Source organism: Pinus tabuliformis, chromosome 1_1 (assembly GCF_031772625.1).
Source record: "Pinus tabuliformis cultivar Carrire ecotype Pingquan chromosome 1_1, CPIR1, whole genome shotgun sequence".
In the NCBI taxonomy this organism is placed as follows: domain Eukaryota; kingdom Viridiplantae; phylum Streptophyta; class Pinopsida; order Pinales; family Pinaceae; genus Pinus; species Pinus tabuliformis.
In genome coordinates, this window is record NC_142297.1 from 584,531,811 (window position 1) to 584,547,503 (window position 15,693).

A 15,693-nucleotide genomic window follows, 5' to 3' on the forward strand; every position below is an offset into this window, starting at 1 on the left:
TGCTGCCAATGTTGTTAAAATCGCGATCGGGATTTATTCGGCGCCGGGAAAAAAGCGGAAAAAATCGTAAAAATCGGGAAAAAAGCGGAAAAAATCGGGAAAAAATCGTTTGGCACAAAAATATTCATTTTTTTTCATTCTTTTTTCAATTTTTTTAATATCTAAACCATCTACAACATAAAATAAATACATTGACACATAAATATGATAAAAAAACTAATATATAAGATGTTTAATATCATTTCTAGCGCTAAAATCACACATAACATTGAATCATGTCCTGAATAGTAAGTCCTGAGTCCCAACTCAGCCTCAAAATATCAACAAAAAATATGATAATGTATCTCATCATGTCATAATGTCATATACAATAAAATGAAAGTCTAAGACTCTAATCCTATTGATTTCCTCTGCCCCTCTTGCGAGAAAATGTCACTGCTTTCCCTTTCCCCCTAGATGAAGATGCTGGTGCCTGTGGTGGTGGAAATGGCAGTGGAGTCTGACGTGCTCTAGAAGCTGAAGGAGTAGCTGTAGAAGTAGCAGCTACTGTAGGTAGACGGAGACCACGTCCTCTACTGGTGGTAGTGGTAGCCCGGGTAGGCGGTGTCACCTCCTCCTCCTGCTCCTCCAACTCCTCCTCCTCCTGCTCCTGCTCCTCCTCCCCCTCCTCCTCCCCCTCATCCTGCACTAACCAATCCTCAGTGGGATCCATGAGAGGCCTCTCGGTCTCAACCCTCCATTCAGCAGTGGTGTCAATCCCATCCAATGAGATGGCATCCATATCAGGTGTCTTCTCTAGTTGCCTCACCCACAATCGAAGATTGTAGTAGACATAGACCATGTCATTAAGTCTACGGGACTCCAACCTGTACAAAGTTCATGAAATAATAATTAATAATTAATATTATAAAAAAAAATATTGTTTAATGAATTCAAAAATTTATTTGGAAATTTGCAATATTTTAAATGTTTAAGTGTTAAGTTGTTAACCTATTGCGCTTCTTGTTGTGTATTTTTTCAAATACACTCCAATTGCGCTCACATCCCGAGGAGCTGCATGTTTGGCTGAGGATGCGTACGGCAAGCTTTTGCAAAAGGGGTACTCTGCCACCATACATCTTCCACCATGCGTCTACAACAAAATTACAAATAAAATTTTAAATAAACATAAGAAAAAAATGGAATTTGAAGAGACGATGAAATTTGAAACAAAGTTACAAAGTACAAACTAAAAAATACCTGGCATTTTAATCGTCCTATCAATGACAGCCATCTCAAAGCCAAATGTGCCACCTGACATCTTATATGTCTCAATTTGTCTAGAGATCTCTATACGTTGTTCTGGAGATCTCACCATCTTCTGGACACAGGTTAATAATCCTTCCACGACCTCAGTATCAAAATCAAACCCACATGCATAAGAAAATGCAGGGTTCAGGAAAAGCCCAACAGCATGAATGGGACGATGGAGTGTGTTGTTCCATCGCTCATCAATGACGTTCCATAGAAGGAGTTGTCTCTGGAACCCATCATCTCCCTTGTCATCATAGTAGGACCGAATGGCTTCTTTGGCCCTGTCCATGGCTTCATACAAATAGCCCATTGCGGGCTTCTCACCATCTACCAACCGAAGAACCTTTACCAAAGGTTCAGTGACAGCGCACACCTCCTGCACTCCCGCCCAGAAGTCTTCTTGGTATGAAACAAGTCTGCACACGGCCTCTCCTTCTGGTTTGCGGCTCATTGGCAAAGAACGCCACTCCTCTGAAAGAAACATTCTCTTCAAATCCCACATAGATTTCAAGAGGGATTGAAGAGATATGAAACTCGTCGCAAACCGTGTAATGGCGGGGCGCACCAACTCTTTGTTGTTGGTGCATTGTCTCATCAAGCTAAGCACAGATGTGTGATTGTAAATAAATTTTGTGATGTTTTTTGATGAGTCAACAGTCTCTTTGACAAAGGGAATTTTCCCTATGTCCTCTAACATCAAATCAATACAATGGGCAGCGCAAGGTGTCCAAAATAAAGTAGGATGCCTGTCCATAAGCATTCTACCAGCAGCAACATAATTTGCAGCATTGTCCGTTATGACTTGGACAACATTTTCTGCACCCACCTCCAAAATAAACACATCCAGCAAATCACATAAAGTTCTTGCATCTTTGATTTGATGAGTTGCATCAATAGATTTGATAAACATAGTCCCCTTGGGACAACTAACCAAGAAGTTTATAAGGGTTCTCCCCTTTTGGTCAGTCCAACCATCTGACATAACAGTGCATCCTGTTTGTGCCCATGATGCCCTAAAATCCTCCAATCTTTGGGTGCAGTCACGCTTTTCATCTTGAAGAAGCCGGCCTCTAAAATCATGAAGAGAAGGGATTTTGTACCCCGGGCCAACACTGGCAATAGCATCAACAGTAGGTTGGAAAAATGGATTATTCCTTACAATGCTGAAAGGAATATCACTCCAGAGGAGAAATTTTGTCATCAACTTGTCAGCTTGTTGTTTTTCATTTCTTTTTAGCATTGAACCGATAGTTGGTTGTGCACCAGGTGTGGTTCGAGGAACAAAAAATGATGATGCAGCTACCGGATTGACTGACGCTGCAGTAGAACCAGTGCCACTTGGCCCACTTCCTTCAGCTGACCTTTTTAGTTGCCTCAAAAGTTCTTCTTTGGCCTCTTTAGTGTGCTCTAATTCTCCCAATGATTTCATGGCTTTTCGGATAATTTCAGCATTTGTATTTTTACAGGGCTCCACATTACGTCCAGGGATTTGTGCAAGGTGGAACTTCAACCTGTACACCCCCCCGAATATCTCCTTTCCACACAACTTGCAATACAAGTTTTGTCTATCATTCGGAGTTTTAGGTTCACCATATTCCCAGAAAGGATCCAATTTCCTTGGCATGTTTGTTTTTGAATTTTGAATTTGCAAACCTATGGAAAAATAAGGATTAGGAAATAGGAATTTAGGATTACATAATACAAATTACAATTTAGCATTTACAAAATTACAAGTTAATTATTTCCAAAATCCCAATTTCCAAACCCAAGTTACCCAACCAAATGCCAAAAAACAATGAAAATTCAAAAAAAATAAACAATGTTTAAAAAAAATGAGAAAATAAAAATAAAAAATTGGTTCTCATAGTCATAACAAATAACCCATCCCAAATCAATGAAAAATTTCAAAAAATTCTTTAAAAACAATGAAAAACAAAGTTTTTATAGAAGCAAAACAAAAAAAAATTAATCTACATACCTTTTTTACGGACAAATTGGTGATCTTGGCTTGGATTCCTCCTAAAAACGCTTGGATTCGCTCCCAAATCCGACGGAAACCCTTCAGCTGCTCTCCCTCACCTCTTCTCCTCCTCCTCCGCGCGGACAGCCAAATGAATAAATAAAAAAAATCGATTTTTGCATATAAAAGCCCGCTGCCCGCGCCTGTAGCGATTTTTTCACAAAAAATCGCGATTTTTTCGAAAAAACTCGCGATTTTTTCGAAAAAACTCGCGATTTTTTCGAAAAAAAACGGGTATAAAAAAAATTGGCGATTTTTATGGATAAAAATCGCGATTTGATCGAGTTATGGTTAAAATCGCGATTTTTTGAAAAAATCACGATTTTATCGGGATTTTAACAACACTGGTTGCTGCTACTACTGCAACTAAAAAAGCAGCAGCAACTAAAAAATATCCAAAATACTGAATCAATTGTGATCAGTATGATGCATCTATCACCCAAGTCTCTCGCTGCTACTAGCTACTGCATTGTCTTTGAAGAATCAGCGTTGTTGCTGACTTTGCACTATGCCACTCTACACTACGCTCCTTAGCATCTGACTGCTACTAGTCTCTGCAACTGTCACTCTGGCATCTGACTATAACTACTGCCACTGATCCACCCTGTTATTGAATACTTTGGGCTCCCCCATAGCTAGGTATTGATCCATGAGGTGGATTCCTCAAGGACCCTGCCCATATGTAGCTCTCGAGTGCTACAACTCCAAGTCACCCCACCTCACCCATGGAGATATATGGGCAATCATACAGTCTTCCTCCAACCTGGAGGATAGGCTGTCGATCTATGCTGAAGCTGTCTGTTGGTCCTACTTCTCCGACTTGTCCTTCTTCCTGAGAGGACAATACGTGCTGTAGTGACCAAGCTCACTACATCTGAAGCACTTGACCTTTGACAAGTCCTTCTTCTTCTTCTACCCCCCGTGCCCCTAACTGGGACCCTTAGACGCAAGGGTCACATTCTCCTCCTCCTTCACCACCTTTGATCTGCTGCTATTACTACCACTGATGGAGCTCTTTAATAGAGCTCGCCTCAACTCCTCCTGCTACAAATCGGCCCACAACTTATCCCACCTTGGCAAGGTATCTTTGCCCAAGATACTTTGAACAAATACCTACCAATCCTCTGAGACACTGTTGAGTCTCAATCGCACTAGCTACATGGGTTGAGGCGCTGCCCCAACAGCTACAAGCTGGTCTCGGACCTCCTGAATCCTGGTGAGGAAGGGATCTATGCCTTCCTCCTTCTGCATTCTGATGCATCTCAGCTTCTCTTCTAGGAACATCTCCCGCTACTCGGAAGTACCCTAGTATAACGTGGAGAGAGCATCCCACATCTCTTTAGTCATTCCCTTGACCGCTATGTGTGAGATAATATGGTCCTAAACTCCATCCAAGATCAATTACTTCAACCTTGCCATATCCTTCCTGTATTATCCTCCCTGTATTCTTTCAGCTAATCTACATTCTAAGGAACTACCACTACATTATCAATGTAGGGTTTCGGGCCATATTCATCTAGGACATCTTAGCCTTCTGGATGACGTAATTGGATGATCCATCCAACCTATCTTGATCTCGAAGCCCTGCAGTGGCCATCTCAAAGAACTCTCGAAAACTTCCTCTTTCCCTCTATTGGGTTGTTGCTCTGCTACTCGCACTTCCTTCTAGAATGCGTGGATCTGCTAGCTGCTAATGCCAATCTTCCTAGAAAATTCAAACTTCTGAGACTCGAAGTTCCCTGAGGAAAATTTTCCCTCTGCGTGTGTTTTTCTCTCTTCCACCCGACGTTGGTTTTGCTGCTACAAAACCCTCTACATCCAGCCAAGGAATCTTCTCAACGATAATTTGAGTTGCAGTTTCTCCCTCTAACCGTCGGAATCACTAACCAGGGCGACTCATCTTTTCTACAACCCTGCAACTAAAAATAGAATCTTTGCCACAACAATTCAGCAGGCTATCAAGGAACTGCGCAACCTCTAAGAATTTCGGCCTACTACTCCCTCTAAGCAGCGAAATTCTCTCTTCCACTTCTGAGCTTCCCAGCTGATCACTTATGCTCTGATACCATGTGAAAATTTCAATCTATCACAAAACTGGAAATTAATCTCCTAATTGTTAATTTTATTTAACAATTTATTTGCAGTTTGCTATGGCAAATACCAAATAATTCACAGTGTGATTTTCACAAATAAACTGTGGAAGAAAATAGCGTTGGAATTTGAGGAATTACTAGCGCACACACATAAAATTTGACACAATTATTTTTGGACAAATGTCCCCGGAAAAACCCAACTTGGGAAAAATGGTGCAGCAGTGAGGGTTTTTATTATATGCAACAGTGAAAATCTGAGTACAATCTGGATACCTGAAACTGGCAATCCATGGCAAGAAAATCTGCACAAAATTATTGAAGGGAATTACCCTTCCTCCAGAAGCAATCCTAGCACAACTTGCCTACAAAAAACTCGGCCTCCTGAAGCCTCTGCGTCAACCTCTACACTGCACTATGCAGTCTCTATGACATCAAGCCTCCAACCAGTCTTTGATGAAGTCATTATGCCTTCTGCTGCTGAGGAAATCGTCTCTCCGACCCTATGGAACCTCTGCCCAGCCTCTAGAACTGAGAACAAATTTCTCTCCAGCAAATCGAGCTGCCTTCTCTGAGGCTATTGCGCAGTCCTCTAGAATTTGCATTGCCTCACTGGGAATAACTCAGCCCTCTTGCTGCTGCCTCTTTGGATCTGGAAATCTTCCTCCAGATCATTGTCTCTGCCCCTCACCCGTTGCTTTGATCTTTGGCTTTTTTCGACAATTAATTGTTGCTACTCTGGAAATTGCTCTGCCAAGGAAATCGAACTGCTCAAGTGTATTCTCCATCACCACATCAATCTCCTCTTATAATCCATTGTTGGAGCACCAATGGCCAAGATCATAACTTAATCAATGGCTAGGATCATCTATGGATTGATCTATGTGAGTTTCTAGATGATTCTCACATTATCTCAATTAATATTGATTAATTAACCATATTCCCTAAATTTAGACTTAGGAAATATTTAAAAAATGGTTAATAATCTAATTGAGACACTTCTAGGTGGAATTTCCAGAAACAATTTATGGGTTTTGGAGATCTCATATATTCTAGCCTCTCCACCAAATTTCGTGGCTAGAACACATCCGATGCTACAAAAAATAACATGCAAATCGGTCCTGCAACTTCGGCCTCTTTCTGCAACCCAGAAACCCTAGAATTTTTCACGTGTGAGAGAGATAGAGCCTAGAAACCAAGAAATTTTGTCCTTCTTTCTTCTCCTTGACTTTTGCTCTCCTTATTGCAACTACCTAGCTAGAGATCAAACTCTTTCTTGTAGATCGAACTTGTGAGTGAATGTGTCTCAAATGAAGTCAAACTGCTCCTTTATATAGCCTTCTCAAGGGGTCGAGTTCCCTCCTTTAGGCCAACTTGATGATCCCAGGGCCAACTTGTACTCTTAGAGATTTCAATACTTTCTAGACTAAAAATTAATTCTTTTTACAATTACAAATTGCCTTGAAGGGTCTTATGAACATGATGTTGACTCCTTTGGCTCATTACAATAAATCATAAGACCTAACAAACCCTAGAAGCACGAAGAACATACTTTTACCTAAAAGGCTATCAATAATGAGAATGAAACCCATGCTTTAATAATAATAACTTTCTTTCTTCTTTTCTTGTCTGTTACATAGGATACATATTGAAATGAGTACAACAATAATGAAGACCAAAACTAGTTACATTTCTCAACATATGGTTCCTTTTCCCTTGGTAGGGCTTCTTGTTTCATGACATCCTTCACTTCTCTAAATACCACATCTTGACTATACACAACCTTCATTATTTATGGGTTCCAAAGCTTGTAATATTTTAAACCATCTTTGTACCTAATAAGGACACACCTTTCAAATTTACCATCCAATGTGGTTCTTTTCTTCTTTGGAACATGTTGAATTTTGTAGTAATGGTCGGTCTTCATAATATTTTCATTTGTACTTGTAATATTGAAAAATGAATTATATTTGTAAAAGAAATTTTTTAGGCATGTTCTTCATGCTTGCAAGAAAAAGAAAAATATTTATTCAAAAGAAAAATATTACAAGGCTCATTAAGAGCTAGAAAATGAAAATTTAAATTTGTATTTTACCTACAGACCATGTTGGTCCTACAAGGATCAAGTCGGCCTACCCAAGATATGTGCCTCTTCACATGGACGAATCACTATACATAGAGCCCATTCGCTCTCCTCGAAGACACAATTTTGGATCTCTTATATGAGGCAAGATAACTCACTAATCTAAGGCAAGAAGGAGACAAGCAGTGCACAAGTCTGAGGTTACTTATCTGGGGTATAGTGTGCAATTTTGAGGCTACTTATTTGTGGAACAGTGCGCAAGTCTGAGGCTACTTATCTATGGAATAGTGCTCAAATATTAGGCCTATATCTCTTGTGCTTCAATGCAGATTGGGGGCCTATATCTCCTGTGGTTCAATGCAAATCTGGGGCCTATATCTCTTGTGGTTCAGTGCAGATGTTCGAGGTATTTCTCTATCGATAAGTGCGCATGGTGATATAGAATCGTAGGACCCTATTTGTGCCTCTTCAAGACCCTGTCTCTAAGATATATCCCTTGGATATAGTGTGCATTCAAAGGCTAACCTCAGTGGCATAGGGCGAATTTTGTGGCAGGCTTGGAGCATGTTTCATGATCTTGTTGCAGAGCTTCTATGGACGGAACTGTGGAGGGATGACTTGGTCTTTTGGTGGTTGGTCATCTTCCTGGTTGGTTTACTTTGATGTATCTCTTGTTGCATTGATTCTCTATGGAAAATTTTGGCTGGGTTTCTCCCCATTATGGGTTTTCTCAGGGTAATATCTTGTGTTCCTTGTTTGGTTTCTTCTTCATGGTTCTACTGTCATTGTACTATTGATGTCTTCTGTATAATTTGCTTAATGATGTAATCATGTTTAAGAATATGCATAAATATCATTTAAGACATCAAAAGGAATTATCGATATAGAAAACACTTGAAAAATCAATAGAACATGTACATATGCATCGTAGCCAAATACCCAAAGATGTGAGAAAGAGGGTTTCTTACTAGTCCATACCTCATGTGGAATCTTATCCTCCAACGTTGATGAAGGTGATCTATTAACAGGGTAACATGCAGTATCCACTTCCTCTACTCAAAATTCATGTCCTAACTCAACACCACTAAGCATGCTCCTTGCCATTTCCATCAATATCATGTTCATCCTTTCTACAACTCCATTTCGTTGAGGTGTGTATGGAGTAGTCTTCTGCCATGCTATACCACACTTTTTACAAAACTCTTTGAATTCCTTAAAGAACTCTCCACCATTATCTTTCCTCAACACCTTAATCTTTTTCTCTATCTGATTTTCCACCAAATCCTTAAATTCTTTAAACCTATCAAAAAAATCAATTTCTTCTTGAGGAAATATATCCATGATTTCCTTGAGAAGTCATCTATAAATGAGACGTAGTACACAAATTTCGCCAGTGATGAAACCGACACAAGTCCAAACACATCATTGTGCACAAGCTCTAATATTCCTTCTACCCTCTTATCACTAGAGGAAAACCTCACCCGATTCTGCTTCCCATATACACAATGTTCGCAGAAACCAAAAATCCAAATAGCGATTAGACATACCTTCTACCATACCATTACCATGTATTATTTGAAATCCCTTCCCTCCAATAAGTCTCAGTCTTTGATGCTAGAGTATAGTCTTTTCTCCAGAGACTACAAGATTTTCTACTTCACTTTCAAGAACAACAGAACCATTGCACCCATCAATAATAGTATTTCCCAACAGCTTGTACAAAGTTTTGATCCGAACTCCCCTCATCAACACCAATGCTCCTCGAACCATCTTACAGGTATCTTTCTCGAATGTTGTCTTTACACCTACATAATCCATCTTACTTACTCAAATTATTTTTCTAACGAGCCTTGGAATGTGCAGAACACCAGGGAGTGTTCTAATCCTTCCACCTATCAACTTTAGCATGACTTCCTCATCCAATGATTATGGTTTTCTTATCATCGCCTAGGAAGGCATCACCACCAACATATTTCTCGTACTCGCAGAACCACTCCCTATGGGGAGTCATGTGAAAAGATGCACCCGAGCCAATCATCCATCCCTCATGATACAAATTTGTACTTAAAGAAGGCAAGTACATATCCCCACCTTCATTTGAGGTGGTTTTCACCTCTATAGAAGGAGCATCATCTGATCCCTTTCCTTTCTCAAGAGTTTTAGATCCACAATCTTTCTTATAGTGCCCTTCTTTTCCACATTTCCAGCACACCTTTACAAATTTTCCTGGAGATTTAGATCTCCATCTAGATTTAGATCTACCACTTGAGGATTTATTTCTATTTCTATTTTTGGGTGCATCCTCTTACAGACAAGGGATCTCCATTCTACCTCTCCATGTCTTACTGTCTCATCTCCTCCAACAAGAAGGATGAGAATGTTTCATAAAATTTTATGGTAGTTGCATTACTACCTATGGAAACAACCAAACTATCCCATGAGTCTAGTAGAGAACACAACAAATTGATGCCTTATCTTCATCTGAAATCTTAATATTGACATATAATAACTGACTTACCACAATATTGAAGGCATTCAAATTCTTTGTCACCAAGTCTCCATCCCTCATCCTCATGTTATAGACCTTCCGTAGGAACAATTTATTTACCAGGGACTAAAACTAATTCGAAGCCCCTAACTTGTCCCACAAAGCTTTTCTTGTAGCTTCTCCTAAAATATTCAGTAATAGTGAATCTAAGACACACAATCGTACTATGCTCTTTGCCTTCTCATCCAAATTGGTCTAGTATTTTGTCAACATTTTCATTGGTTTAGTACCTAGATCCATAGTGATCCATTCATCTTTATCCACCAACAGATCCTCCATCTTGAGCTTCCACAACTCAAAACTTTGTCCATTGAATTTCTCGATCTCTATCTTTCCACTATTCGCCATTTCCTTTCACCACAAGAATTAATCTGACAAATCGCCCAGTGTAATAGGGTCTACCACAAACCCGAGCAAAACCCCTTAGCTGCAAAGGCATCCCCTTGAGGCCAAAATTGCTCTGATACCAAATGCAGGTTTTAACCCTGTACAGATAATTCTTGCAAACAAATTCTTAAAAATATAAAATATACAATGTCGAGAAGAGAAAATACACATAGATTTTTCTCCCAGAACCCAAAACTAGGAAAACCAAATTGATTTTTCATTGTATTCCTTTCAATGTTACAATTCACTATATACATGGAAAAGTAATCATAAAAAAACCCCAATCCATTAACATTGGATTAGAATATAACCGCAGTTCCTTTGACCACATCTAGAACACCATGGGAAAAACCACCATGCGTAAAACCATGCACAAAAGAAATATTTCAGGGTGCTACCCTGAACCTCATGCAAGGGAGGCGTACGCCCCCTGCATACCCCCCAAACCAAGGGCATTGCCAAGCCCCCCCTCAAACCCCCCTTTGTTCATGGTGCATATCAGTTGTACAAAGATTATAGCAGACACCCAACAGGAAACTCGACCAAAATGCATTTTAGTTCGTATGAAACACATTTCACATGTTGGAAATGTGTTTCATACAAATTGAAACACATTTCAATGTCTATACAATGTGTTTCCAAATGAAATTTGTCTAATTTTTCCTTGATTTAATTGTTGGGATCCACATTTTTCGTTTTATTGCATCATCAAATGTTAAATATGAATTAATGAGACTTCTAGAAACCTCCATGACCAAAAAAAAATCTTTGAGAAGTGTTTCACTCTCCATTTGCACCAAAATGTTGTTAATTAATAATATTGTTAAATTCTTAAAGTAAAAGAACTTTTACTTGAATTTTTAACATTTCCATTAATTGTTTCAGGATGTTTGAGAGTGTTTCCAACTTCATCAATTTTCATATGGAGAAAGTAGAATTTCATACCCTATTCAAAATTTAGCAGACTTGACAGTTTCAAAATTTCAAGATTATTTTCATTAGATTCTATCATGTATGAAGGTATGGTATTGGTAGTTAATCAAGAGCACCAAGCCCTTTATGTACCTCGATGTTAGTGATATTGCTTGTTGGACTCCTCTGTCATGGCCTTAGCAAAAATGTACCCTTCACTCAAACCAAAATCATTGATTAGGTATGCTAGGCTTTTTGTAGCAAACTTTAAAGCTTGGATTAGGTAGTTTCATTGAAATTGGTGGTGTTGACTGATGTCCCTAAAGGTTTAAGGTAGAGGCAAAGGGTGATACTAATGTTGAGGATCCCAATATAATTGATGGTGGAACATTGTTTGTCATTTAAATGTTCTTTGCTCATTCATTCATAATGATTCTTTCCAAGTTTATATATATATATACATATATATCCCCATTTCCAAATTTTTGGGGGGTCACGTTTCCATTGTGTTTCCATTTCAAAAATGCATACCTATTTCCCCATATCATGCAGCTTACGCTTCAACTCTTGACGTCGAGGAAAACACTTCTTCAAAATCAATACCTTTAACTTAAGCATGGCCTTTGTGAACCAACCTTGCTTTATTTATTATTACTCGATCATCTTCATTCAACATGTACAATGGTGACCACATCCATGTATTTGGGGTCAGATTTCAAAATTCTCTTCTTGAAACCAAAATAATGTGTCTAAGGCCAAACCCACACATCTAAAACCAAAACCATGCAATTCAAGTCAAATCCATGCATTTGCAGCAAAAACCATGCATGTATTTGGAGTAATGGTGCATTTCAAGACCAAATTAATTATTTTGAAGCTTTTAAGTAAATGAATATGACAGGAAATTCAATCATTAGTGATCAAATTCATCAATTAATGTAAAATTACTCAATTAGAATCCCAGTTAACATATATTTAAGGCTTGTTACCCATGGATATGTTGGGTAATTCTTAGGGCTATGGATACCACTAGGGAGAGTAGTATGCACTCTTATAATGTTTCCTATCACTTGGAGATGATTGTTTTCTTCATGATATGTTATATTATTGAAAACTATTACAAATTCAAATATCAACATCAAGAAGCATGGGGATATTTGTGCTGATTAGTGTACCACAGCAAAGTTCACACGGCATTAAAATATCCTCTTTTCCTTATCAAGAGGAGACTATAATCTCTAAGAATGAAGAGACCACACACCACTTCCATAATTTTGTGGATATTGTCTTCTCACAGAGTACGTCACCCATTTCACAAATATCTGAAGCTAATCATACACGAGCTAACGATATGTGCAACATAGCTTCCAATTGACACCCTAAGGCTTCACCTAGGATGAATGGAAACAAGTTCGTTGGTGTGAAACATTGACATAATTTTGGACGAAATGATATAGTAGAACTTGGGTTTCATAATCCACAATGGAGAAGTAGTGTTAGTTTTTGTATTTGGTAGCAATGGATAGGTGTTCTAGTCTCGCTTTTGTGTCTCAGAGGCTAAGGAGCATGAGATCTCCAAAACCTAGAAAAGGTCTCGCGAGAAAAGACTTGGAGATGCCTTAATTAACTTACTTAGCTAGAGTTAAAATATTTCCTAAGTCTAACTTAGGAAAAGTGATTAATTAAAGTGTATTAATTAAGGAAGTTTGATTTTTCTCTAGAGGTCTCTATTGATGAAATCAAATTGATATTAGTCATCAGTTGAGAGTTAATCGTGGTTGTTAAGACTCAAACGAGAGATTACAATGTTGTTTTACCACGACACTGGAGAATCTAGGTTAGGGTCTTCGAATCTTTGACACTACCAACTCAAATGCCACAACAAACTACTTTACACAGTACAATATAAACAACAACAAATCAGCACGTGCACAAATCAACAACCTTTTAGAACTTTTCAACAACCCAACTTCGTTATATTATCAATCTATAATACAACAGTCTAGGGCACCTATACCAAGGATCATGGCCCTCATAAATCACTGATACAAGAAAACAAACTAGGGCTTGGTGTCAGTCCTTTGACATCAAATCTACCTTGAGAAAGACAATTGTTGACCTACTTGTTGATGTGGCGACCCTCATCCCTTTCAGTCCACGTGTCTTGAATACATATGTCGGTCCTTTTGCCCCTGATCTGCAGCAACACCAATCTACCTCTATCAACGATCCACGTCCTTTAGGTCACTGAACACGGCTCCAATCTGCTCTCTAGCTACTCATTAGTCCATCAATGAATCCAAATCATAGGGTATTCTTGTGAGTTATTCACAACTCCATTTGTGAACAACTCCTAGACTGCCCACTATTGCTCCTCAGCTCTTAGGGACTTCTTCCCTCTATTTCATTCCTGCGCTGCTCCAATGAGGCAAACTTAGGGCGTGGAGGGATTCCCTCTATCACTGCAATATGTCCTTTTCTTTGATAAAATTGGTCTAGACAAACTACTCCCTTGGCTACCTTATTTTGTCATTCAAAGATCAGTCCCTGAGCTTCCCTTCCTCTGCCCTTCTAACATCTTCTCTTTTTCTTTCAAGAGGTTGCACTTAGGGCTTGGAGCAAACCACTACTGACCCCCCAAAATTGTTCCTTTTGGCTGTTCCAAATATTGTCTGAAACTAGGACAACCATCCACTAACAAAACATCAATTCAAAAAAGGTAAACATATATTGTTCCTCAGAGTACTTCTACCCCTCTTGACCTCAGCATTTGTGCACAATTCTGAAACTTTCAGCCCTTTGTTAGGGCTGAATGTAACTATTGTTACAACCCCACACTTGGCCTCAATTCTCCTCAAAAATAATTGTTGGTAGCCTTCCTCTACAAGTCCCTTCCTTCACAGGCCTTTAAGACATCTTCCAGCTCACTGTTACAACTTTTCCACCTTTCAAGATATACCTACAAGAGCTCGGCCTAAACTAGAGAAATCACAAAAGGTTTCGGACCTATTAGCAAAGAAAACCACCCTTAAACTTAACACAGATATGCCTAGAATATCCTCTCTTCCATGTTGGCTTCTTCTCCAAACTTCGACCTAGTTGTCCTGAGAAAAATAGATCCAAACATGCCCTCCTTTTCTCCTTCGCTAGTCCTCTTTTGTTGTGGCTAACTCAGAGGTATTCTACCTTTGATGTTTTTCTCCTCGAATGTGAGGAATAAGGTCTCTCCTATAATATTCCTAATGGAAAATTTTATAGTGATATTAAGAAAATTCAAGCAAATACAAGTGCATGCAGAAAAATTCAAACAGACATTAGACATCCATAAGAATTATGCCAGAAATGCTCCAAAACCAGCCATTTTATTAATTCTTTGAGAGGGTACAATGTAAGAACAAGTGCACCTGGGCTTGCCAAAGCAAGCTAGACAATCCCAGGTGATGAAATGTTGCCCGGAAACAAGGAATTCGACCCCTCCTGAAAGGTACTGCGCTGGCCCTAGAAATTCTGCATTGTTGGCTGACTTGGAACCACTGTTTGGCCTTCAAAATATGCCTAGAAAATTCTGCCAAATTAAATTTGAGCTCCCCACCAAAAACCCAAAAAGGGTTTCCTCTAGTTTTGATGCTCCAAATTTGACCCCAAATTCCCAGCACTTCTCCACTGCCAGTAAATTTCGACTTGCAGGAATTTTTGTCTTTACAACCCTCCAAAATAGTGGAAAATCTCCTCTAGGCACCCTTCTAACTCCCACAAAACAAACCAACTCCAAATCCCTCTAACCAAGACCACCCACAACAGCTCCACTCAAATACTGTGCAGGCCTGGGACAATGTTGCGTAGGCCCTGCAAGAGAAATTCGTACTGATGAAGTGGGCTCCTTCTGCTCCTGTAATTCTCTCCTCTCCTCCAGCAAATTTGATAAGGAATGTCCAGCAAATTGTGTGGCTTCTAATTCCCGACACCAACTCTTCAAGGGACTGCGTAGCTCTGGTTCACATCACAGCTAAGCTCAGAAAATTCGTGGGACTTGTGTTATGCCTCTCCCTACCTCCACAAGACAATGGTGATTACTTCCTATGGTGGCACTTGTGCGATGCCTCTCCCTGCCTCCATAAGACAATGGTGATGCCTTCCTATGGTGGCACTTGTAGTCCATCGAAGAAAGGGTGAGTTTCCTCCTTAGGAAACTCTAGTGCTCAACAACACTTTGTGACTCAGCTAAATAGCTTGAGCAACAGTAAAATTTGCCAAATGATCAAAAGCCCCAAATGATGATGTCTCCCTTCTATTTATAATTGTTGCTCCCTTCCTTCATGTGGGCCCCTTCACTAGGCAATTCAAACTCCCTCCTTAGCCG

The 15,693-nt window shown here is 39.4% G+C and overlaps 2 protein-coding genes across 6 annotated transcripts in view; both read right to left on the bottom strand.

Moving 5' to 3' along the window:
- The window catches only part of LOC149214595 (phytyl ester synthase 1, chloroplastic-like), a 417,560-nt gene that overhangs the window by 284,403 nt on the left and 117,464 nt on the right, over positions 1-15,693 (bottom strand). The gene's annotated exons all lie outside the window — the stretch shown is intronic.
- LOC149214596 (uncharacterized) lies at positions 209-1,148 on the bottom strand. The gene is made up of 2 exons (XM_089392346.1): positions 991-1,148; positions 209-866 (listed from the first exon to the last, which is right to left on the bottom strand). The coding sequence occupies exons 1-2, from the start codon at positions 1,116-1,118 to the stop codon at positions 398-400; spliced, it is 597 nt and encodes a 198-aa protein (XP_089248472.1). The 5' UTR covers positions 1,119-1,148; the 3' UTR covers positions 209-397.